The 26,824-nt window shown below is 41.1% G+C and overlaps 1 protein-coding gene and 1 non-coding gene across 2 annotated transcripts; one reads left to right on the top strand and one right to left on the bottom strand.

Moving 5' to 3' along the window:
- Nucleotides 1-17,094: 17,094 nt before the first annotated feature.
- LOC120106572 lies at nt 17,095-17,203 on the top strand. The gene has a single exon (XR_005508694.1). It is a non-coding gene; the product is annotated as a small nucleolar RNA R71 (small nucleolar RNA).
- Nucleotides 17,204-23,932: 6,729 nt separating this feature from the next.
- LOC120106564 (flavanone 3-dioxygenase 3-like) lies at nt 23,933-24,831 on the bottom strand. The gene is made up of 2 exons (XM_039119529.1): nt 24,228-24,831; nt 23,933-24,181 (listed from the first exon to the last, which is right to left on the bottom strand). The coding sequence occupies exons 1-2, from the start codon at nt 24,804-24,806 to the stop codon at nt 23,933-23,935; spliced, it is 828 nt and encodes a 275-aa protein (XP_038975457.1). The 5' UTR covers nt 24,807-24,831.
- Between the last annotated feature and the right edge of the window lie 1,993 nt (nt 24,832-26,824).

The following is a 26,824-nucleotide window of genomic DNA, read 5'->3' as shown; positions in this document are numbered from 1 at the left end:
TATTTTTAAGACTTTATATTATATATTTTATTTAACTAGTATTAATTTTTTATATATTTTTAATATAAATTAGGTTTGATCAATGATCCAAATCCTTGGTTCAATCAGTCTCCATTCAAGTTTCTAATAATTACATCTTAGACCATTACTTGGTTATGGTGCATCACTTGCAATATTGATAGTGGATTATCTATTAGAAATAATTTTCATATAGTTGTTAAATTAACTTGTTCATTAATAATTATTATCTATTATGCACCCCTATATTAATAAATTATTTATAATACATCTTTTATTAGTTAATATTCACTAACATATATACAACTATTATGAAGTAGAAAAAAAAAATCTAAATCTAAACCTTACCTACACTTGTCCAACTATTTACTTGACTGATCATGGAACTTATTCAGTAAATAGATCTATCCAAATGTAGTTGAAAATAGCATATTTAACCCATTAAAAATTATTATATATATTGAAAATAGCATATTTAACCCATTAAAAATTATTATATATATATATATATATATATATATATATATATATATATATATATATATATATATATATATATATATATATATATAGCTGAAACATCATTAGTTCTAAAACTTATTAAATATATTATTATTTCTAAAAAACTCAAGCACATATTTAGTGATGAAATATTATCATTACACAAAATCTAAATTAGTTTGCAATAGATACTAATTTGTCATGAAAATAAATTACAAATAATTAACAATGAAAAATAGTATTTATACATTGATGTATGGGTAGCAAAATTTATTTCATCGACAAATAGTCAGTATTCTACAATGAAACTATATATATATATATTACCAATTAAGCTCTATTTAATCAGAAATATTGTCCTTACAAGGTATCGTAGCAATATATAATTTTTTGCAACATCCATAAATAACTACTATAGTATTATGGACCTTCTATGATTATTTTTTAAACTATTACTCTAGAATACAATTCCTTGTAGTGGTTATAAGGTACTATTGCTACATAATAATTTTAGTAATACTTCTAATGAATCACTACAATATTATATATTTTGGCATTTCTTAAAAACATTACTAGAGTGCATTTATAATAATAGATTTTGCTAAGTGTTACTAAAATTCTATTTCTATAGTCTTTATTTATTATAGTGAATTTTGTGTAACAAGAGCTGAATATGCCATGTATATAAGTACATAAGTTGAATGTGACAGAGAAAACATGAAATGCATGCAATCATTTACATATGGTAAAACTAATGATGGAGATATATGCGCAATGTCGTATGCTTTCATAGTAGAGGACATGCACCTAGATGGTTTTGGGGGCTCCAAGCTTAATTCTTTTACAATTTTGTCACCTAGTGATTATGCAACATTGAGTATGATGAAATATTCTTTTCGAGGATAAAAGCCATAAAAATTAATAAGGTAAGGCTTTCCAATAATTTGACAATATATTTGCTTTTTATCAATACTGAGTATGTCAAATTTTGGGATAGAGTCTGTATTTTATATCAAAAATCTTTTCTTTAGATTGGAGATTTATCCTACTTCTAACATAGAGGACTGAGACAATAATTGCTCAAGGGTAGAAGCTCAACCTACTTTTAGGAGCTTTCCAATTGAGAGTTCGGAGTGGAGGTTCGTCTTGCTCAAATTGCAACGATCATACAGTTCAAATTTTCTCTGAATTTTTTTTTCTTCAATCAATGATACTTTCTACTTATTCCATTAATTTTATGCTATTTATTTTAATTAAATTTTGGAATTTCTCTCATTTAAGACACTAACCCTACACTTCTTGATCCTTAGCTATTGATTAATTATTCAATCTACTTATATATAGAGGTTGATCAGCCAACTCAACTGTGCACCCTGTGCATTGCTCAATGTAAACGACCTCATTAGTGGTGCAAGTCACAACTCAGATCTGATCTAAATTGGATACATGAATGTGACTTGTGCATGCACTTAGTTGTTTTAGGATTAATAATGATGTTTTGTGGTTATCTTCTAAGATTTATACAAGGTTAGGCTTACTTGATTTCCGTCACTCGTGTTTGTTATTTCACCTTCACGTCAATAAGACTAGAATTGCCCATAGGCCTTGCATTTTGTTGGGAAAAAGCTAGACAGTTGACCATCTCACTCACTAAACTAAAAGATTAGTTAATGGCCCAATTGGAGACTTTTGAGCCAATTGGGTTTGGGGTGTGATTCATGCAGCTCTATCTAGCCCAGACCTATTCACAGGCTGAATGGCCTGCCTGGCCCACCCAAGCCCATGACTTTTTAGGTGGGATTACCACCCTAGTCCTTGCTAGCTGCATAGCCAGTTGCTTGGTTGCCTCTAGGAATGCCTTAGGTGTATCTGGTGCTTTCGAAAAATTGCTCTCCTAAGTGCAGGAGAATCGCACAAGTAATATAACTCAGGAGTCCGAGGTCGATTCCTCAGGGAACGATCTATAGATTATTAGCGTAATTTTTAGATGTAATTTTCAGTTGATTTTCAAAATTTAAAAGCAGAGGATTAATAGATAAGTAAACAAAGTTCAAGAATATAGAGAAGGCTAGGGATCCGGAATCCTCCTTAACAATATTACTTTCAATAAATAAACTCGGCGATTCTTGATTAAAGATTAATAAGATAGAGTAGTTCTAATCATGGAGTATACAATCTGAAAACATGAATTCAACATCTAAGTATTTATCTTGCCGGTTACGTCTACGACAAATCAAAAATCGAAACAATCCATGCATCAATATATATATAAACCATAAAAGATCTATCAAATAAATAAATATTCAAGAATTCAAAACATACCAATAGATATAAAATAATTAGAATAAAAGATTAGAGTATACTTGATGAAAGCAACATGACAAGGATTCATCCATCACCCTTTGCCAAAAGAGTTAGCAAGCCATTACTAACATCAACTCCCCTATTTTTTTTTTCTTTTTCTTTTCCGAAACAGGGCATACCCTGTTTCTTTTTTTCTTTTTTTTTTCTTCTTCCCAAACGGCTGGAGCTCCTACTCTGTTTCCTTCCTTCCACCGCAGCAGCTCCCGCCTCCTCCCTGTTCTTCTTCTTCGATGGCCCCTTTTCGAATGAGAGCTCCCCCTTCATATAGATCTCCAGAGCCCATGGAATTGATGATTCCCCTGATCGCGCGTGGAGAGGAGCGGACGCCATGGATCGTGCTTTGCGGATGGCTGGGCTGATGTTGGTGAGGATGATGCGCGGACGGCTGATTGCTTGCAAATCTGGAAGAGGCGAATGAATGGGCGTTGGGCTCGGCTGAGAGGAAGGCTGAGACGCGGACTCCGAAAGAAGGGATGGGATCGCGGAAGGCCGGGCGGTGATCGTGGACTCGCTGGAGGATAGGCTGAAACGGGTTGCTGGGACGCGTGGATGAAGTCGGGATGCGCTTCAACCGTGGAAATGGAAGACGTCCGGATGCTGGGGAGGTGATCGCGGAAGGCCGCGAAGAGCTGGGATGCGGATCCAGGAGCAATGGACGCGGGATGCTCGGACGCGAGTTCCGGAAGTTGGACGGGAAGGAATGGGTGCTGATCTCGGCTGGAAGGGTGGGATCAGTGGCGCTTTGGGTGTTCTGGGATGAGACGCGGCAGGTGGCTGGGATCGATTGGTGCCTCGGAGCCGATCGCGGTAGCTGGAGCTGGAGGGTGAGCGGACGGCTGCGGGATTGAGGGGAGGCGCTGATCTCGGTGGGCACTCGTTGGATACGGCGTTGGAAGGAGCTGGTCGCTGGTTCACCGCGTGGATCACGGAGGGATGGATGCTTTCCCTGCTTCGATGCTGGGATGGAAGGCTGATGCGGAAATCAACTCAACAAGCTGCGAGATGGCTGAGCTTGCACACTTTGCGTTGGGCTACTGGAAATCGGTTGCAGTGAACTGGTCGACTGAACTTAGCCTCCTTCAAGTGTGCAACTGGGGTTGACTCATACGGTTGGCTGGTCATCCGTGGTGGTGCATCTTTTTGGACCTAATGCACATTTTTGCTTTGATTTACAATCACCTGCACCTTACAAAAAATATAATATAAATACAATACTTTTATCATTATTTGTTAGCAATAATACTAATTTAAGTGATATGTAATTCGCACTTTTGTGCTCTCATCACACCCCCCAACTAACTTATTACTAGTCTCTAGTAATTAACGGGCAAATGATAAAATGAGAGTGCAAAAGGTGTGCTTTAACCTATGTTTTTTTTTTTTTTATATTGAAGCTAAAGATACAAAACTAAGATACGTACCCATTTTCGTAGGGCACCACGATTGCACTTAGCACGTGCAACAAGCCGTTAAACCCCTAGGTTACCCTAGTGGACGAGTGTTGTCTCGTGAAGGTTTGTAGAGATGTTACCCACAAACATCATGAATGATATGACATGAGGTCCTAAATTCTAAGCTAATACCCATGTAATTAATATATATTTTCAAGCGTGGCAACTATGAAAGCAAGGAAAATATGAAAGTGTAGTGTGCATAAAAGAGTATGACTTTCTTAGAGCACTAATACCTCCACCACAACATAGCACTACTTGAATTTTTAGGTGTACTACTCAAGTTCACAAGTGTTTACTACAGTTTATTAGAGCCTGATCTATCAAATTTTCAGAATATCTCATGTTGTCTAAATTTGTCAAAAATGGTTCGAATATAAAGAAGGAGCTATCAAGCCCAGCTAAACGTCCAAAGTACACAGAGTTCCAAATTAATGGAGTCAAACCAGCCATTACCATATGTCACTGGGTTCAGTCCAACCAACCTTATTCATGCTTATTTTTATTTTTAAACAAATATGACGATTACAATAGTCCAACCCCCTTAGGCTCTAGTAAGATCCATGTAGCGAGTTTTCGGCCAATGACTCCTGATCCAGTTGGCTCAAGGCATTAGGTAAAACACCCCTCGGGCTTAATTACTCGAACCAGACTACGCCACAAGGTCAGACTTTTTTTTTTTTTTTGATATAAAACAAAAGGAGGTAAACTGAACCATATAACGTGACTGCATCGTGACTATAGGTCAACCAAGGTCGGAACATAAGGCACTTAGGTGATCTAGCCAGGGTATTCAACCTCTATCTTTATGTGAAAACCAATTCATGAACCTTATAGTACGGACAAGGATACTCGTACTTCTTTTACAGATACGGCTTAATAAAAATGCTTTTAACAAATATGAACTCCTGAGGCCTTCCTATAATCATTAAGTACATGTGCGGGAATCTAATAATAGGTCTCTGATCAGTCATAATATGCATGTGTTCCTTGCCGTAATAGTTGCACAAACTCAATATGAAAATACATGTGCATTTGCTTAGAAAAGAAAGTAATAGAATAAATCAAATGCAAAAATAAATTTTTTTTTTTTTTTTGAAAATACTTCCCTCCCCCCAACTTAAACATTGCATTGTCTTCAATGTAATAGATACACGAAATATTTATATGAGAGACAGTAGAGAAAATAATATTGGAGAGAAAGAAAATACCTTGAGCTGTTGATATCCAGAAAATAAAACCTACAAAACTAGAAAAATAATCCTAACTAATATATACATACCTTTGCCTTCATGCTCAGTCATAAGAAGGCTCCCCCAAGGAAAAGGAATCCTCTTCATCTGCAAAATTCTCAAGAAAAGGTTTTAGCCTATGTCCATTTACCTTAAAAATTCTACCATCCCGTGGATTCTCAATCTCAACCGCCCCACGTGGAAAAACAGTTTTTATAATGTAAGGACCTGTCCATCTCGATCGCAACTTACCAGGAAACAGATGTAAGCGGAAATCATATAAAAGAACTTTTTGCAATGGTTCAAAAAATTTTTTAAAAATTGATTTATCATGTAAGATCTTCATTCGTTCTTTGCAAATTTTAGCATTGTCATAAGCATCCCTGCGAATCTCATTAAGCTCGTTTAATTGCAATTTTCTAGCTAGACCGGCATCTTGTAAATCAAAATTCAATTTTCTAATTGCCCAATACGATTTATGTTCTATTTCTACGGACAAATGACACGCTTTTTCGTAGACTAGCCGGTAGGGAGACATGCCAAGATTGGTTTTGTATGCAGTACGATATGCCCATAATGCATCTGATAGTTTCAAGGACCAATCTTTTCGTGATGGGTTCACCGTTTTCTCTAAAATACACTTGATCTCCCTATTGGCTAATTCTACTTGGTCACTAGTTTGCGGGTGATATGGGGTAGCAACTTTGTGGGTGACACCATACTTTTTTAATAATGTCTCAAAAGGCTTATTACAAAAGTGTTTTCCACCATCACTAATTATGACCTTAGGCATCCCAATCGTGAAAAAATATTTTCTTTTAAAAACTTCAGGACGGGTTTGTGATCATTGGTCTTACAAGCAACAGCTTCTACCCATTTGGACAAATATTCGACACCGACTAAAATGTACTCATATCCAAAAGATGGTGGGAATGGGCCCATAAAATCGATGCCCCAACAATCGAAAATTTCGATAATAGTAATGGGTTGAAGAGGCATCATTTGCCTACGAGTTAGACTTCCAATACGTTGACATGGATCACATGTCCTGCAGAACTCGTGGGCATCTTTGAACATAGTGGGCCAATAGAAACCATATTGCAAAATTTTTGCAACAGTTTTCTTAGAGGCAAAGTGTCCACCGCAAGCATTAGTGTGGCAGAAAGAAAGTACGCTTTGTATATCATGATCCGGTATGCATCGTCTAAAGATTTGATCATTGCAATATTTAAATAAATAGGGTTCGTCGTAATAATAATTCTTTACTTCGCGCAAGAAAATTTTTCTATCTGTCGAACCCCAATGCTCCGGAATCCGGTTCGTAACAAGAAAATTTACAATGTCAGCGTACCATGGCACAATAGAGAGTGCAAACAACTGCTCTTCAGGGAATGAGTCCTTGATGGAAAACTGTGGCACCGAATCATTAAAAACTAATCGTGATAAATGGTCAGCAACCACATTCTCTACTCCTTTTTTTATCTTTGATAGTGATGTCAAATTCTTGGAGTAGAAGTATCCATCGTATTAAGCGTGGTTTGGCTTCTTTCTTATCCAACAAATATTTTAGTGCCGCATGGTCCGTGAAGATAACAATAGGAGCACCAAGGATATAAGAGCGAAATTTATCTAAGGCAAATACTACTGCAAGCAATTCCTTCTCGGTGGTAGTATAATTCATTTGAGCATCGTTTAAGGTTTTGCTTGCATAGTAAATGACATATGGCTTATTATCCTTGCGCTGTCCTAGGACAGCTCCTCTCGTATAGTCGCTAGCGTTGCACATAATCTCAAAAGGTAATGACCAATCGGGTGGTCGAACGATGGGTGCAGTGCTAAGCATAAACTTTAACTTCTCGAATGCATCTTGGCAAGTTTTAGTCCAGTTGAACGATGTATCAAGGGATAGGAGGTTGCATAATGGTCGAGCTACGATACTAAAGTCCTTGATGAACCTCCTATAAAATCCGGCGTGACCCAAAAATGATCTAACATCTCTAACCGTCTTGGGTGCAGGTAGCTTAGCAATTAAATCAGTCTTAGCTCTATCTACTTCCATGCCCTTCGATGAAACAATATGTCCTAAGACAATTCCCTTTGGCACCATGAAGTGGCATTTCTCCCAATTCAGTATCAAATTCTTTTCCATACATCGAGCTAAGACAGCTTGTAAATGTGACAGGCAATCATCAAATGTGTCGCCAAAAATGGAGAAGTCGTCCATGAACACTTCCAAAAATTTCTCGTTCATGTCTTCAAAGATGCTGAGCATGCATCTTTGTGTCACGGCTCCTCGAATCGGGGCTGGACCGGACGCGGATCAAGGTATAAACCAGATCAGGTCGCTGGACGGGTTCGAGGTCTGACGGTGCTCTCTAGAGATTTGGGCAACTTGGAGACCAAATCTGGGCCCTAGGATCACCTAGGGAAACGTGTGCAAGATGTAGGTGGAATACCCAAGAGCATGGGGCCGTGGGACGTGCTCCAAGGCGTGTATTGTTGAGAATACATGTTGGTTCATCATTAGGAGAAAAGCTGCTGCAACAAGACTGATTCAACGTTGTGGGCTTATCTCGAAGCATGGACTGAATCCGGGAAATTGGGATGCATGGAAATGTGTGCCACTGATGGAGGAACGTGGCATAAGTCTCCAGAAGGCAAGGGACACGTTTTAACACGTTTTTATAACTGAAAACGTGTATGGTTAGAGGACGTGGCTGTAACGCTGTTTCCACGCATTTTCACTTTGAGGGGCATTTCGGGAACTCTACAGAAGTCCGTTCAAAGTGGAAAAGGTGCCATCTGGAAGCATTTTTCGTCCTGAATCCAACGAATCTAGTTTCATGGTAATCCGAGTTCGTTTGAGGCATGAACTTGGCGGTTTTATCTGATTGCGCAGAATCCTGCGGGAATGGGGGTTTTCCTATCTTATCTAGAATTCATCCTTATCTTGTGCATGGGAAGTTGAGTTCGTGAGGGACTTGTAACTGGAGGTTGCTCCTCTATAAGAGGACCCTCAAAGGGGAGGGATTGGTATCCGGTAGAGCTGGAGAGGCCAAGAGAGCTTATTGTAATCAGTTGAGTGGTTATTCAATAAAGTTCTCTTCCCCTACATTTCTTCTTCTCCTTCGTGGTATTTTCTGGTGTTGTGTTTCGCTGCATTATTGTTGTTAGGCGTGACCTAAGTCATAGAGACTAGGTACCCACGCCAGGAAGGCTGATCGGTTATCTTCGATAGACCGAGCCGCACGTTGTTGGGATTCGCTTTGTAATCCCTTCGTTCGTGTCACTTGGTATCAGAGCCATACCAGAAATGAAGGAGACGACCTCTACGGTAACTTCCAAGGTGGGAATGGCGGACGCATCATCCTCGACCATGGATCCCAATCCAGCCTCAGGAGGAGGCACGGCGATGGGTGGAGCGCATCCAGTTGATGATTCTCTGTATGGGTTACGTATTGCATCTCCGGTTATCTCCGCCGACAATCGATTACGGAGGTGCGAGGCCCAAATAGCTGAGGTTGAAGGACGGATGGAGGACCTTGAGGGTAGGGACGCAACCCTCCGAGGTGAGATCGCCGCTCAGCTGAACCAGATTTCCTTCGATATGGAGCGGCGCTATAAGGAAGTGTTGCGGCGTAACGAAGAGTTGGAGATCATGGTGAAGGCTCTCCAAAATCAGGTGGTTGACCTTTTGAAGGAGAGTACCACCACAGGCGTATCCTCTTCTCCATTGACAATGGAGGTCGCAAGAGAGGCTACGCGCCCCCTGCATAAGCTTGATGTTCCCAAGCCACAAGAGTTCTGCGGACGATGGTCCGCGAAGGAGGTGGATAACTTTCTTTTCGCCGTGGAGCAATACTTGCAGGTTACCGGCGTGAGGGAAGAAGCCATGAAGGTGAGCACGGCGGCCATGTTCTTGAGGGATGTGGCGATGCTTTGGTGGCGACGTCGGGCCGACGATGTGAAGCGAGGGGCTGTTCCAATCACCACTTGGGTACAGTTCCAAACTGAACTTCGAAAGCAATTCTTCCCCGCGTTCGCTAAGGATGATGCTCGAGCACGACTACGGCGACTCACGCAAAAGGGCGATGTGCGTGAGTATGTGCGAGAGTTCAGCGAATTGTTGTTGGAGGTACCAGACCTCAGCAACGAGGACTCTCTCTTCACTTTCCTTGACGGGCTCAAACCGTGGGCAAAGATGGAATTGCAGCGAAGAGGAGTCCAGAGTTTGAACGAGGCGATAGCTCAAGCGGAGGCTCTCATCGAGTTCAAGACTCAACCCACAGCTCCCAAAGCCCAAGCATCGAAACAGGGCAAAGGTGGGGGAGCGAAATCAGGTCACAAAGGAGGTACAAAAGGCTCGAATCTGAGCTCCTCGAGTGGAGGGGCTTCCCAAGCGAAGGGCAAAGGGGTGGCGCAAGGTACCAGCACCATCTCATGCTATATTTGCAATGGACCGCACAAGGTGAAGGACTGTCCATTGAGGGGCAAGATAGCATCTATGGCGGTGGAGGAGAAGCAAGAGACCGACCAAAGGATGGGCTCACTCAGTCTCAATGCCCTGAAGGCCAAGGGGCCACGAGGTCTGCTCTATGCACCTATCTGCATTGGTGGTCACATCTTCCAGGCACTCATTGATACGGGTGCCACTGACTTCTTCGTGGACCTAGCTACGGCAAAGAGGTTAAATCTGAAGATTGAACATGATGAACACACGTTCAAGGCGGTCAACTCCACAGAAGTGGCTACCAGTGGAACGTCGAAGGATGTTGAGATCCAATTCGGCGCATGGACCGGACGGGTGACAGCGGTGGTCGCCCCGATCGACGACTACGAGGTGGTCATCGGCATGTCTTTGCTTACCCAGCTACAAGCCATGATAAAGCCGGATTCAGATGTGGTGGTGGTCCTGAATCCGAGTGGAGCTTGCGTAGTTCCAGGGAAGCGAGTTAAAGGGACTCCGCAGCGAGTCCTATCGGCGATGCAACTTGCTAAGGGGCTGAGAAGGGGACTTCCAACATATATTGCGTCCCTTCAGGAGGAAGAACTACTGGAAGGAGACGAGATTCCAGCGCCCATCGAGGGTGTTCTCACTGAATTCGGGGATGTGATGCCCCCCGAGTTACCCAAGCAATTGCCGCCAGAAAGAGAAATCGATCATCGGATTGATTTGGTGCATGGAGCACGTCCACCAGCTCAATCACCATATAGGATGGCCCCACCTGAACTCCAGGAGCTGAGGAGGCAGCTAACGGAGTTGGTGGACAGCGGGTTCATTCGACCTTCGAAGAGTCCGTATGGAGCACCGGTACTTTTTCAGAAGAAGCACGATGGTTCGTTGAGACTCTGCATCGACTACAGGGCCCTCAACAAGCTCACCGTGAAGAACAAGTACCCCATTCCTCGGATTGATGATTTGTTCGATCAACTTGACAAGGCACGATGGATTTCCAAGTTGGATCTTCGCAGCGGGTACTATCAGGTTCGCGTGGCGGAGAAGGACATTGAGAAGACTGCATGTGTGACAAGGTACGGGAGCTTCGAGTACCTTGTCATGCCTTTCGGCCTCACCAACGCACCAGCAACTTTCTGTGCTTTGATGCAGCGTGTACCCCACGACTTCATCGATAAATTCGTGGTAGTATACTTGGATGACATTGTTGTATACAGCCGGGCATTGGATGAGCATGTGGCACACCTGAGGCAAGTCTTCTCTACCCTACGGCAGCACCAACTCTTTGTGAAGAAGGAGAAGTGTGTGTTTGCGCAGCAGAGGGTGCCGTTCCTCGGGCACATCATTGGGGATGGAAGGCTCATGATGGATCCCTCAAAAATTTCAGCCATAGCCGAGTGGGAGGTACCTACACGTGTTACACACTTACGCTCTTTTCTTGGCTTGGCAAATTACTATAGGAGGTTCATCACCGGATATTCGAAGTTATGCGCCCCACTGACGGATTTGTTAAAGAAGGATCGACCATGGCGGTGGTCAAACCAATGTCAGGAGGCGTTTGATCGTCTCAAGCAGGCGGTCACGGCGGAGCCGGTCCTCGTGCTACCGGACTTTTCTATTTCTTTTGAAGTCCACACCGACGCATCAGATTTTGCCATTGGAGGGGTGCTCATGCAGGAAGGGCACCCAGTGGCCTACGAGAGTCGGAAGTTGAACGACACCGAGCGCAGGTATACGGTTCATGAAAAGGAGATGACTGCAATTGTGCACTGTCTTCGAACCTGGCGTCATTACCTCCTCGGATCTAAGTTTGTGGTGCGCACGGATAACGTGGCCACAAGCTACTTTCAGACCCAACCAAAACTCACCCCCAAGCAGGCGAGATGGCAGCAGTTTCTGGCTGAATTCGATTTCGACATCGAGTACAAGCCGGGCCGAACTAATTCAGTCCCTGATGCTTTGAGTAGAAAGGCACAGCTGGCTGCAGTCTCTTCCTTTTCCGGACCAGCAAGTAACCTAATGGAGAGGGTCAAGACCGAGATGGAGAAGGATCAATGGGCCACTTCCATGGGTGAACTCATCAAAGACGGCAAGGCGCGCTGTTTCTGGACCGAAGGAGGGCTGATTTTGACACGAGGGCGACGTGTCTACGTGCCTTCAGGTGGAGGGCTGAGGCGCGAGGTGTTGCGAGAACACCATGATTCTATGTGGGCGGGACACCGGGGGGTGCATCGGACCCAAGCTCTCATAGAACATAACTACTATTGGCCGAAGATGCGGGATGACATCGAGGAGTATGTTCGCACTTGTCTACTATGCCAACAAGACAAGATTGAACATCGACGGCCTGCAGGGTTGTTGGAGCCATTACCTATACCAGAGCGTCCGTGGGAGAGTGTCTCCATGGACTTTATCATCGGGCTACCTCTGGCGGATGGGAACAGCTCTATCATGGTAGTGGTGGATCGCTTCTCGAAGTACGGAGTCTTCATTGCAGCACATACTACTTGCCATGCGGAGGACGTGGCGCGGTTGTTCTTTACATATGTGGTGAAATATTGGGGGATACCGCGGAGTATCGTTTCTGATCGTGATGCTCGCTTCACGGGAAGGTTCTGGACGGAGTTATTTCGGATACTCGGAACGGAGCTAAAGATGTCCACGGCCTTCCACCCTCAGACCGATGGCCAAACAGAGCGAACCAATGCATTATTGGAGATGTATTTGAGGCACTATGTGAGTGCCAACCAGCGGGATTGGGTGCGACTCTTGGACCAAGCCCAATTCAGCTACAACTTACAGCGATCGGAGTCGACAGGTAAATCACCATTCGAGGTGATTACAGGGCTGCAACCAGACACTCCGGGAAGTATCGCAGCGGACTACAAGGGACATAGTCCGACCGCCTACAGGTTCGTGAGGGATCTGAAGGAGGATACAGATTTGGTTCAGGTCTCCTTGTGGAAGGCGACCAAACGGATGAAGAAGTGGGCTGACATAAAGCGGCGGGCAGCTGAATTTTAGGTTGGTGATCGGGTATTGGTGAAGCTTTATCATCACATGAAATTGAAGTCGGGCTACCACAAAGCACTTGTGAGGAGGTATGAAGGTCCCTTCATCATCACACATCGAATTGGAGAGACAGCATACCGATTGTCGCTGCCTTCCAAGCTGAAAGTGCACCCGGTGTTCCACGTGTCCTTGTTGAAACCATTCAAAGAGGACACAACTGACCCTTCCCGGGCTCGAAGCGGGCGAGCTCCAGTGGCCGTACGAGTTCATTACACCAAGAAGGTTTCTGAAATCAAGGCGGACAGGAAAAAGGGTAACCGTGTGCAATACTTAGTCCGATGGAAAGGATTATCAGATTCAGAAGCAAGCTGGGAATATGGTGACGAACTATGGCAGTTCGAAGACATCATCAACGAGTACCGCCTAGCCTCGTCAGGGGCGACTTCGGCTTAGGTGGGGGAGGGTGTCACGGCTCCTCGAATCGGGGCTGGACCGGACGCGGATCAAGGTATAAACCAGATCAGGTCGCTGGACGGGTTCGAGGTCTGACGGTGCTCTCTAGAGATTTGGGCAACTTGGAGACCAAATCTGGGCCCTAGGATCACCTAGGGAAACGTGTGCAAGATGTAGGTGGAATACCCAAGAGCATGGGGCCGTGGGACGTGCTCCAAGGCGTGTATTGTTGAGAATACATGTTGGTTCATCATTAGGAGAAAAGCTGCTGCAACAAGACTGATTCAGCGTTGTGGGCTTATCTCGAAGCATGGACTGAATCCGGAAAATTGGGATGCATGGAAATGTGTGCCACTGATGGAGGAACGTGGCATAAGTTCCAGAAGGCAAGGGACACGTTTTAACACGTTTTTATAACTGAAAACGTGTATGGTTAGAGGACGTGGCTGTAACGCTGTTTCCACGCGTTTTCACTTTGAGGGGCATTTCGGAAACTCTACAGAAGTCCGTTCAAAGTGGAAAAGGTGCCATCTGGAAGCATTTTTCGTCCTAAATCCAACGAATCTAGTTTCATGGTAATCCGAGTTCGTTTGAGGCATGAACTTGGCGGTTTTATCTGATTGCACAGAATCCTGCGGGAATGGGGGTTTTCCTATCTTATCTAGAATTCATCCTTATCTTGTGCATGGGAAGTTGAGTTCGTGAGGGACTTGTAACTGGAGGTTGCTCCTCTATAAGAGGACCCTCAAAGGGGAGGGATTGGTATCCGGTAGAGCTGGAGAGGCCAAGAGAGCTTATTGTAATCAGTTGAGTGGTTATTCAATAAAGTTCTCTTCCCCTACATTTCTTCTTCTCCTTCGTGGTATTTTCTGGTGTTGTGTTTCGCTGCATTATTGTTGTTAGGCGTGACCTAAGTCATAGAGACTAGGTACCCACGCCAGGAAGGCTGATCGGTTATCTTCGATAGACCGAGCCGCACGTTGTTGGTATTCGCTTTGTAATCCCTTCGTTCGTGTCATTTGGAATGTTGCAGGTGCATTACACAACCCGAATGGCATTCGTCGGAAAGCAAATGTGCCAAAAGGACAAGTGAAGGTAGTCTTCTCTTGATCTTCCGGTGAAATTTCAATTTGATAATATCCCGAATAGCCATCGAGAAAACAATAGAAATCATGCCCTGCAACCCTCTCCAATACTTGGTCTAGGAAGGGTAGAGGAAAGTGATCCTTTCGTGTGACCAAATTCAACTTTCGGTAGTCAACACACATGCGCCAACTCGTCGGGACACGAGTTGGAACTAGTTCACCTTGTTCATTTTCTACTACCGTCAAACCCGATTTCTTAGGAACGACTTGAGTAGGGCTTACCTACTTGCTGTCGGAAATTGGATAAATAATACCCACATCAAGCAACTTGAGGACTTCTGCCTTAACCACATCTCTCATTGTAGGATTTAACCTTCGTTGTATTTGCCTTGTGGTTTTGGCATTGTCCTCCAAATATATCCGGTGCGTACAAATTAAGGGGCTAATTCCCTTCAAATCGGCAATAGACCACCCTAAGGCTCCTTTATGATTCTTTAAAAACATCAATTAATTTTCTTTCTTGGGTATGATCAAGTCCATACGAGATGATTACAGGAAAAGTATCTTCGGGTCCAAGAAAAGCATACTTAAGTTTCTTTGGTAAGGGTTTCAATTCGAGCTTGGGTGCTTGCTCATGGGATGGTACTATTTTCACCTCTCGAGGCGACAATCTCACAAATTCTCCTTCTTTTGGTCTCCACCCATTGACCATCTTGATATCCAGATTATCCACAATAGGTGTGACTGACAAATCATCATCATTGGTTCCATTAGGACGCCAATCAATTAAGCTATCATTGAATGGGTCGTTAATTGCTTTAGCTAACAAATAATCTTCTGCGATGGTTTCAACCCAATCAACCTCCTTACTCTCTTCGGGATCATTGGATTGTTTGCACACATTAAAAATGTTCAATTCTAAGGTCATGTTACCAAAAGAAAGCTTCATGACGCCATTCCTACAATTAATCAATGCATTAGAAGTTGCAAGGAATGGACGTCCTAAAATGACCGGAATCTGAGACTGTGAATTCGAAGCCGGATGTGTGTACAATACAATAAAATCGACAGGAAAGTAGAACTTGTCTACTTGGACTAATACATCCTCGCTAATCTCCCTTGGAATTTTAACTGACCTGTCAGCTAATTGCAAAGTGACGGAGGTTGGCTTCAACTCACCTAAACCAAGTTGCTCATATACAGAATATGGCAATAAATTCACACTCGCCCCTAAATCTAACAATGCTCGCTCTATCCTAAAGTCACCTATGATGCATGAGATTGTTGGACAACCTGAATCTTTATATTTAGGGAGAATGTTGTGCTGCAATATAGCACTCACATTTTCAGTTAAAAATGCCTTCTTCTTAACATTTAATCGGCGTTTGACAGTACACAAGTCCTTCAAAAATTTGGCATATGAGGGTACTTGTTTGATTGCATCAAGAAGAGGTATGTTGATCTTTACTTGTTTAAAAAGCTCAAGAATTTCAGAATTAGGTTCGAGCTTTTGCAACGGCTTTAACCGTTGTGGAAAAGGTGGAGGAAAAGGACATTCAACTTTCTTAGTAGAAGTTGGGACCTCAACTTCTTCTTTGTCCCTTTCATCGACTTTGGGAGCATCAGAATTAGACGTGACTTGCGGTCTCAATTGGACGGTTTGATCAATGACTTTCCCATTAAGCAAAGTCATGATGCTTTTTGCATGCTTTGTATGCGAACTAGAAGGAGCCGTATTATTACTACCGTGCACTTGTGGGTTAGGTTGGGATTGAGCTGGAAGCTTACCTTTCTCTTGGGTATTTAGGACGGTAGTCAACATTGACAATTGGTTCCTTATGTCCTCAAAATTTCGAGTATTTTGAGCATTGATATTAGCTTGACCTTGTAGAAAAGTTTGTATGGATTGCAAGGTATCCTCGATATTTGGCTTTTGAGAAGGTGATGGTGCATAAGTAGGATGTGTAGGTGGAGGAGCTGAATGGTGTGACTGTTGAGAGTGATCATTTCTCCACCTAAAATTTGGATGATTCTTCCAACCAGGGTTATAGGTATTCGAGTATGGATCGTTATAAGGCTTTTGGTAGGAGTTCATCGCATTTGCTTGATCGTGCAAGACTTCTTTGAATGCCGGTATGGTGGGACAATCTGTAGTGGTATGACCCGACATATCGCAGATACCACAACACTCATTTCTAAGCTCTATTGTCTTGACAGGCTCAACCTTCCTAAGCTCAATTTCTTCTACCTTCCTAGTGAGGGCTGCCATTTTAGCATGAAGATCATCCTCAGTTCTGAGGTTGTAAAGGCCTCCCTGTACAAAGCTAGTGGGCTTAGGCAAAGACTTGTTATTTCTATCCCCGTTATCCCAAAGTTGGGCAGTCTCAGCAAGGGAATCCAAATACTCCCATGCCTCATCAGGTTGTTTTTCTAAGAATCTACCATTGCACATGGTCTCTACAAACTGTTTCAACTGTGGAGATAAACCTTCATAAAAGAAGCTAATGGTTCTCCAAGTTTCGAATCCGTGATGAGGGCATGAGAGAAGAAGGTCTTTAAATCTTTTCCAACATTCATAAAATATTTTATTATCTTTTTGTTGGAAATTGCTGATATGTCTTTTCAAAAAGTTGGTCCTTTGTGTGGAAAAGAACTTCTTTAAAAATTCTCTCTGCATATCTTGCCAATTTCTTATTGATCTAGGTCGCAAAAGAGTTTAGCCATGTTTTGGCCTTATCCTTTAGAGAGAAAGGAAACAATGTCAACTTGAGGACATCCTCGGTGACATTTGGCACTCTAAATGTAATGCTCAATTCTTCAAAATCCTTTAAATGAAGATACGGACTCTCGGACTCTAACCCATGAAACTTGGGCAGCAATTGGATTACCCCTGGTTTGATGTCAAAATGCCCTACATTATCAGGAAAAATTATGCATGAAGGCTGACTAGTCCTAGCCGGTTGTAGGTATTGTCTTAGAGTCATAACATGGGGTTCTCGTTCTCGATTGTGGTGACTCCCCGCATCTTCATTTAAATCAGCCATCTCACAAGGTGTGAGATATTGAGAAGGAATTTCAGGAGTATGTCCTAAGGGATGATCTAAAGTTGTACGACTTAATCGACCAGTGTCGTCCCTATTCCACTTTAGCATGCAAAATATTTCCCTCTCTTTTTTTTTTTTAAAAAAAATATAAGTACCAACTAAAGATAACCTAAAACGACACCCTAAAACAAAAATCTATTCACAATCAAACATGCAACAAAACATTACACCTCAATTTCTAATATTTTTCTTAAATTTCTAGACAGCTCCTCACTGGTTTGAAGAGGGCACCTAAGCCTCCAATCCAGTCTAATGAACCGAGTTGACCAGGTAAGCTCCCAGGTAAGTGGAGGGGTCACGATGCGTTTGCAAAGGTCCCACTTAAAACCCACTTGCCTCGAACAGATGAACTGTCTCCCTTATAGGGACAAATCTTGCCTAGACATCAACTAAGCCACAGAGCGAAATTGGTGCAACTTTCGGTGGTCTTCGTCCTATTGATTTAGGGGCCAACGTCTAGTTGATTTTAGTTAAGCTTAGGATATTTATGCACTGGGGTGATTTTTGGGCTAAGGACGAGTGATGAAATCCCGACCTTATCTTTTTAAATGGGTTCTGCCCTTAAAATATTTTATGCTGATGCCTTATACTATATGCAACAATCAAGAGATTTTTTGTTTTAATGTTTTATGACATGACATTAAATTTCATTGAATAGGTGATCAAGTAAATTATTTATTTATTTTTTTTAAAATTTATGAGTTGAAGTCTCAAATTTGAAATTTGAAATTTGAAATTTAAATTTTTTTAAATTTTAGATTTTTCCTCTTTTTCTAATTTTGAATGATCACACTTGATCTTTTCTTAAAGTTATTTTTTTTTCAATTTTCAATTATCAACAAGGGTTAATAAGATATGATAACAATAAATTTCTTATTTTAAAAAAAATTAAATGCAGAAAATTCAAAGCAGAAAGCAGCAAGGTTTCGTATTAATCTAATGATCTTAAAAGTCTTAGAATGTCAATCAGACCGTTCAGATTATTAAAAAATATGTCTTGCACCAGCTGACAAAATTTGAGTTCAATCAGACGGCTAATTTCTATGATATCAGAGTTTGATGCAGACTGTGCAGTGAATTAAAAATAGTAGTAATTTTTTTTTTCAAAAGAAAAATACTAACTACTAAGGTAAAAATTAAATCTAAAATTATACTAATAACTCATCCGTTCCCCGGCAACGGCGCCAAAAACTTGGTGCTTTCGAAAAATTGCTCTCCCAAGTGCAGGAGAATCGCACAAGTAATATAACTCGGGAGTCCGAGATCGATTCCTCAGGGAACGATCTATAGATTATTAGCTTAATTTTTAGATGTAATTTTCAGTTGATTTTCAAAATTTAAAAGCAGAGGATTAATAGATAATTAAACAAAGTTCAAGAATATAGAGAAGGCTAGGGATCCGGAATCCTCCTTAACAATATTACTTTCAATAAATAAACTCGGGCGATTCTTGATTAAAGATTAATAAGATAGAGTAGTTCTAATCATGGAGTATACAATTTGAAAACATGAATTCAACATCTAAGTATTTATCGTGCCAGTTACGTCTACGACAAATCAAAAATCGAAACAATCCATGCATCAATATATATATAAACCATAAAAGATCTATCAAATAAATAAATATTCAAGAATTCAAAACATACCAATAGATATAAAATAATTAGAATAAAAGATTAGAGTATACTTGATGAAAGCAACATGACAAGGATTCATCCATCACCCTTTGCCAAAAGAGTTAGCAAGCCATTACTAACATCAACTCCACTATTTTTTTTTTCTTTTTCTTTTCCGAAATAGGGCATACCCTGTTTCTTTTTTTTCTTTTTTTTTTCTTCTTCCCAAATGGCTGGAGCTCCTACTCTGTTTCCTTCCTTCCACCGCAGCAGCTCCCGCCTCCTCCCTGTTCTTCTTCTTCGATGGCCCCTTTTCGAATGAGAGCTCCCCCTTCATATAGATCTCCAGAGCCCATGGAATTGATGATTCCCTTGATCGCGCGTGGAGAGGAGCGGACGCCATGGATCGTGCTTTGCGGATGGCTGGGCTGATGTTGGTGCGGATGATGCGCGGACGGGCTGATTGCTTGCAAATCTGGAAGAGGCGGATGAATGGGTGTTGGGCTCGGCTGAGAGGAAGGCTGAGACGCGGACTCCGGAAGAAGGGATGGGATCGCGGAAGGCCGGGCGGTGATCGTGTACTCGCTGGAGGATAGGCTGAAACGGGTTGCTGGGACGCGTGGATGAAGTCGGGATGCGCTTCAACCGTGGAAATGGAAGACGTCCAGATGCTGGGGAGGTTGATCGCGGAAGGCCGTGCAAGATCTGGGATGCGGATCGGGAGCAATGGACGCGGGATGCTCGAATGCGAGTTCCGGAAGTTGGACGGGAAGGAATGGGTGCTGATCTCGGCTGGAAGGGTGGGATCAGTGGCGCTTTGGGTGTTCTGGGATGAGACGCGGCAGGTGGCTGGATTGATTGGTGCCTCGGAGCCGATCGCGGTAGCTGGAGCTGGAGGGTGAGCGGACGGCTGCGGGATTGAGGGGAGGCGCTGATCTCGGTGGGCACTCGTTGGGATACGGCGTTGGAAGGAGCTGGTCGCCGGTTCACCGCGTGGATCACGGAGGGATGGATGCTTTCCCTGCTTCGATGCTGGGATGGAAGGCTGATGCGGAAATCAACTCAACAAGCTGCAAGATGGCTGAGCTTGCACACTTTGCGTTGGGCTACTGGAATCGGTTGCAGTGAACTGGTCGACTGAACTTAGCCTCCTTCAAGTGTGCAACTGGGGTTGACTCACACGGTTGGCTGGTCATCCGTGGTGGTGCATCTTTTTGGACCTAATGCACATTTTTGCTTTGATTTACAATCACCTGCACCTTACAAAAAATATAATATAAATACAATACTTTTATCATTATTTGTTAGCAATAATACTAATTTAAGTGATATGTAATTCGCACTTTTGTGCTCTCATCAGCATCCTTATAGTTGGAGGGTTTAAGGGCCAAAGAAAGGCGATCTCGTCACTAGTCGGGCACCCTTGGTGCGTGGAGAAATTTCTTTACCAAGTGCCATTGGGTTGGAAAACATTATCCATAGGTGCTGTATAATCCCTTGTCATATACTTCATCTTCTCTCTTAGTAGAAGGGCAAAGAAGGCCTGATGTCTTCAAGCATCTCCTCTGCTGTCGATTCTGGATACTATGGTTGATAACAAGGAAGAGACCCCTAGTCGGTATAAAGCCTTATCCATATCGTTTAGGATGCTAGCTTTAGCTGACGGGTCATCTAGGGCATGAAGGTTAATGATAGGGATTATCGAGGAGGAGAAGGGTGTCGCAATGAATGGTAGAGTGCAGGCCCCAAGAGGTTCTTTTACTCCTTTTTGGTTGACTTTAGTAATAATAGATGGAGCAACAATGAGGCTAAGCAGGGGGAGCCATGGTCTGGGTTTTCAAAATTAGTTTGGTGATGGGCCTTGTAGTGGTAGAGGTACTGCAGAAGTTGGGGACTAGGGAAGTCCATAATTGTGAAGGCAGCATTTGTCTCTATTTCGTGAACAACTGGTTATCAAATAGCTATGAGAGAAAATTAGTTTGGTGTAAGGAATATTTGATTAGATAGGTGATAATCACTGAGTGATTAAGATCAAAATTAGTTAGATCTTCAGATTTGTTTGCACGGGTGGCCAAGGCATTTAAAACAAAAGTTTATTTTGCATAGTTCATAGTATTTGCAATATAGCTGCGTATCAAATAGTCCCCTTTTCGATGTTGATTCTAATCAAATTATCGAGGACCTTATGCTCTATGGTGGGGAGCTATGGATCTTCTATTATCTATATGTGCATAGACTATATTTAAAAGTGAAAGCTATTGTATAGAGCCACCTTATTTTTATGATAATAACCGTGATACAACAAGAAAGCAAAAAATTGTCAAATGTACACCCTCCATAGATATTCAATCAATTACTGATTGAGTTATACTTCACTAGAACCAATATCCTGAATTGCCATAATATCAATTATAGTGCAGTTCAAAATCGAAGTTTTGAACATAAAGTCTTTGAAAGCAGGTAACACAACAAAATGGGTGAACATAACCTAGTATGGCAGCAAAGGTCCCTATTGATAGAAAGATTGATAGGACTTAGAATGAAAAAAAAAAAAAAAAAAACAAAACCATCTATCTTTCTTCAGACAAGCAGAACACATTAGAGGTACAAAAATATGAAAATGGGGGGTATTTATCAAATTGCAATAGTGTCAAGCCATCAAATTTTCAACTTTTAAAATAATTCCACCATCTTGTTCAAGTGGCGTAGCAAACTTTCATTTAATTGATCATTGAAATAATAAGAGCATTGATGTCATAGAGCAAGCTAATAAGATGCTTGTGATTGCTGAAGACTGGAAATGAAATGCTTGAGAGAATGTCTCAAACCATCTTAAATAGCTTGCCTCCATCCGTAATAGAAAATGGTTACCATAGCTGTAATCTTGATTGCAAAATTTTTAAATGTAATGGACCATCCTATACTGCAACTAGAACTTGAGCAAGAACATAGAAACAGAGATAGGAAAAATGAACTATTGTTGAATAAACCCCCAAAGCAAAATGATAGCAAGAACCCCCATAACAATAATTTCAACAAAATATTCGACATTTTTTTTCAAAATAATTTGAATGGTTCAGCTAAAGATAATGTTTAATTTTGAAATGCAAAACCATTGGAAAGCAAATTACCATTAGAATGAAATGGGCAAGAGAGAAATCAATTGAGTAGAAGGTACTTGTTTATTATTCCCGAGTGCCTTTCTTTTGATCAGGATGTCAAGTTGGTGGGTGGACTTAGGTGCACATCACCCTGTTCCCTGCTCTAGAGGCCACTTTGAAAATATTGAGAAATATAGGGCAAGTGAAAACAAGATGCACAAAAGAAATTGTACCTATTCAAATATTTTGGGCTTGGAAACCTATAGATTGAATGTTGGACAGGTTTACTATTTAACTAATATTTATTTTATGTCCAACATGAGTTGAAATATTATTTCTATTTTCATGTTAGCTCAAATAGGTTTTGATGTACACATCTGATCGACAAAGTTTTCATCGGTAAACAAGGTCATTTTTTGTGCTTGGGATAGACTTCTTGTTAATCTCAAGCTCTTTATGCTTAATAGAAGTGATAATAATAATGCATCATTTTCTGCTTATATTTGTTTTTCTAGCTGATTCCTATGATTGGCATCTTAGACTTGGAAATATTAGGAAGACAAATGAAAAGTTTGATTAGCAAAGTCTTATACCTAATTTGGATGTAATGTTGAAATTGAAACTTGTGAATGAATGAGGCAATGCTACGTTCCATAGATATAAGATGAGCTGAACTTTAGATTAGCTAAACTGGGGCCAACATTGGGGTCTTTTAAGTGTATGTTTAGAGCATCATAGGTCATGAAAACTTTCTTTCATAAAAAAAATATACTAATTCTCTAAGAAGATATATATGTTTTATGCAAAATGGAACAAGAATTATATAATCCAGATATTAATTATTTAATCTTATTCGTAACATAGTTCGGCTAAGCACATGCTAGCTATCAAATATCGATCTAGGTATGCTTACCAAAGAAGTGTCCTTTTAAACTATAACTTTTGGACTAAAAATGAGCTATTCAAGAGGGACATGCTTGTTTGATAGCCTCGACAAATAATATATATGTCAGGACATCGAAATTACCTGCCTCCTTTCTTAAATAGCCAACATGTGCCACTTAAAAAGTGAAATTCATGAAATAAATTATCAAACACTCCGTTTAACAATTTTGCGAGGGCTCTCTATATAAAATGTTTCCATGCTAGAGAAACTCAATTGTCACTATAGAAGCTCCTGATGTCTTAAGTTTTTTTTTTTTTTTTTAAATTTTAATTTGATATATGAAATACCAGATTGTGAAAATTTGATGGAGCTAGGGAGGCACATCTTATATATGAGTTATTTGGCATTATTATATGCCTAGAAATAAAATTTAACTTTGCGAACATGAATATATTAGTTTATAGATGGATAAAACTAGCTTCATACCATAACATAAAAGACATGGGCAGACCACACAACCACATTGACACCATAGACTCGATGACACATAGAAGTAAGGATTCTCCTATGATTATTTGACCCAAGGCAAGTGAGACGAAGGAATAGTCTGCTAAAGCCACTAAAGATGTAGCCTGGCGTCCAGACCTTTGATTTCAGTCCCATTGCCCACTGCCAAGGGAGATCCGTGCAGTTTTCTCATTCACCATCACTTGGTGCTCTGCGGCCTTATACCTTCCCTCGCTCGCTTTCTCCATGGATGTCCCCAGGAACACCACTAGCGCCCCAGGCACATTTGGGACAGTAACCCACTTCCCTATGTGCTTTAATTGCAGCCCATCTACATTGTCCGTAAGTATCACCATGTGGCATTGATCGGTATGTGGACCCATCCCAAGTGCTTGCTGTGGGATTGGGGCATGGTGGATAATAGTTGCATAAGATATATTGGAAACCATCTTCCATTGTGCCCTCAACATACCCTTCATCTTTGCCTAGCCCTTTGGAAATAGCCCTTGCTAGCCTCATGGCTAGTCGCCATGTTGCCTCTAGGAATGCCTTGGCTGCATCCTTATAGTTGGAAGGTTTTGAGGGCCAAAGGAGAATGATCTCATCACTAGTAGGGCGCCCTTGGTGGCGGAGAACTTCTCGCGAAGTGCCGTTGGGCTGTGAAATATAGTCCACAGGAATGGTAAGATCCCTTGCCATGTACTTCATCTTCTCCTCCAATGGAAGGGTAAAGAAAGCCTTGACACATTCAAGCATCTCCTCTATTGTTGATTCTTCGATACCATGGTTGACAACCAAGAAGAGACCCCAGTCGGTGCAAGCCTTATCTATAGCCTTTATGATGCTAGCTTTAGCCGATGGGTCATCTAGGCCATGAAGGTTGATGATAGGGATTGTGGAGATGGAGGAGGGTGTCACAATGGATTGGTAGGGTGCAAGCTCTGATTGGTGTTTTACTCCTTTCTGGTTGACTTCAACAATATCAAGTGGAGCAGCATTGAGGGTGGTAGGAGGAGCCATAGTCTAGGTTTTCAAATTAGTTTGGTGATGGGCTTTGCAATGTAGAGGTAATGGAGTGGAAGCCTAATTTATAGAAGGCAAGGGAAAGTTGGGGACTGGTGAAGTCCATAATTGTAAAGTTGTTTTTACTGTTTGTCATGACGTAGCTTTGCGTTATCGGCTAGTAATCAAATTAGAAAGACGGACAAAATTAGTTTTGTGGGAATTAGAAAAGTGATGATCATAAAGCGGAGAAAACCAAAATTTGTTAGCTCATCAGGTTTTGCTTGTACAAATGACTTTAACAAGTCGCAAAAAGCCAAATTGAGTAATGATAGTGGTTAAACAATAATCTTATATTTTCAAAAAAGAAAACGCAAGCCAAAATTATTTGGTGCCAAGCGTAATAGTACGCCACTAAATTAGTATAGGTTTTCATATTGGTTGGGCAGGTTTGTGGTACAAATATTGTGGATTCGTAGAAGGCAAGGAGAAAGTAAGGGATTGAGGAGGTCCATAAATGCGAAACAGTTTTTATTATTTGTCTCCATCTCATTTATTACTGACAGTCAATTAAATATAAAGACAAAATTAGTGTGGTGGAAAGAAAATTTGATAAGACAGGTGATAATTGAAAATCAAATTTAGTTAGGTCTTTAAATTTGCTTGTACAGGTGGCATTAGCAAGTCGGAAAAGCCAACTTGAGTGATGGAAGTGGTTGTAGAATGGCCTTATCTTTCTAGAAAACGAGAAAAATCCAAAACTAATAGCGAGCTCTTAAAACTTTGTTGCCGTTGGATAACCCTCATGGCTTGTTTGATTCGTGCAAAAAAAAAAAAAAAAAAAAAAAATAATGAGATGTCCTTTATTTGATTGTAGTTTTCAAAAAAAAATAAAAAAATTGTATTTTCATAAAAATATAATTTCCACGTTTCATGAAAAAGTCTTTTTCATAAAAAATATAAGAAAATTACTTTTCTTCGAACCGAAAATTATTTTATTTTTATTTTTTTCAAAAAAACTCTTCAGCTTTAAAGAAGTATTAAAGACCTAGTTTTTATTAAAGCTATAATAAGAATTATACATAACTTTTTCAGGGAAGTGGATGGTCAACCAAACATCAAGCACTCTGGAAATCTGTCACTTTTTATTGTCAATCAAATATGCCAAAAGTACTTTTCCAGCCATTCTTTTTTTCGGAAATCTGTTTTTCAGGAATTATATTCTTAGGACGAAAAATGCTTTTCGCAAACTAAACGAGCCCTTAAAGCCAAATCTATTTGGTGTCGACCAAATTTTGTTAACAGAAGCGGTAATTATCAAGTCCTCGAAGCCTTTCACTGCTCCTAAGAGTTTTTTAGTAGAACTGTAGAAGTGGTTCCAAACTCATAAAAGCCAAAGTTATCTTCACATGGATCAGTTGGGAGCGACAGATTCCATTGCTACTCAGTAAACTATGCAAGCTAAAAATAATTTGATGGTCTTAAGAGTTTGCTAAGTCAAGTTGCAGTCATGTAACCCAGAAAAACTAGGTTCTTGCTCACCTAAGCTTTCTTGCACTAGTGACACCCATCTGCTCATAAAGACAAAATTAGCTTTCTAAAAAGTCAAATCTACGGGTCTATACTCAACTATCAATCAGTTATATCTCGATACCAACATTAGTTTGGTGGCCAATTTGCCAATTTAACTGGTAGTCACCATGTTGTGAAAAACAAAACAAATTCCATGCTCATCAGAAGTTCACCAGTAGAAGCAATGTAGGTCAACTCATAAAAACCCAAATTAATTTCAAACCGAGAATTGGATTAGGATCTAAATTCTATAATCACACTATTAAGTGAGAAAGACAAATTTGTTTTGTGGAAAAGAGTTTCTAGGATAAGTTGTCATCTCCAAATCATTCAAGCAAAAGTTCATTTGCATATACCGTAGTTTTGTAATTCATCTAGTACCAAATAGTCCCCTTTTCGACATTCTTTCTAATCAAATTAACGACGAACTTATGCTTTGTTTGGGAGGCATAGATCTTATATTA

The sequence above is a fragment of the Phoenix dactylifera genome, unplaced genomic scaffold, assembly GCF_009389715.1.
Source record: "Phoenix dactylifera cultivar Barhee BC4 unplaced genomic scaffold, palm_55x_up_171113_PBpolish2nd_filt_p 000566F, whole genome shotgun sequence".
NCBI classification, from domain to species: domain Eukaryota; kingdom Viridiplantae; phylum Streptophyta; class Magnoliopsida; order Arecales; family Arecaceae; genus Phoenix; species Phoenix dactylifera.
Note: the sequence above shows the minus strand (reverse complement) of the source record. Positions and strands in the feature narration are given on the sequence as shown.

Coding starts and splice junctions, on each gene's coding strand:
- LOC120106564 (XM_039119529.1), bottom strand. CDS start 24,806: ATGGCTCCTCCTACCACCCTCAATGCTGCTCCACTTGATATTGTTGAA. Junction 24,182..24,227: donor GCACAATGGAAGATGGTTTC/CAATATATCTTA, acceptor CCAATCCCACAG/CAAGCACTTGGGATGGGTCC.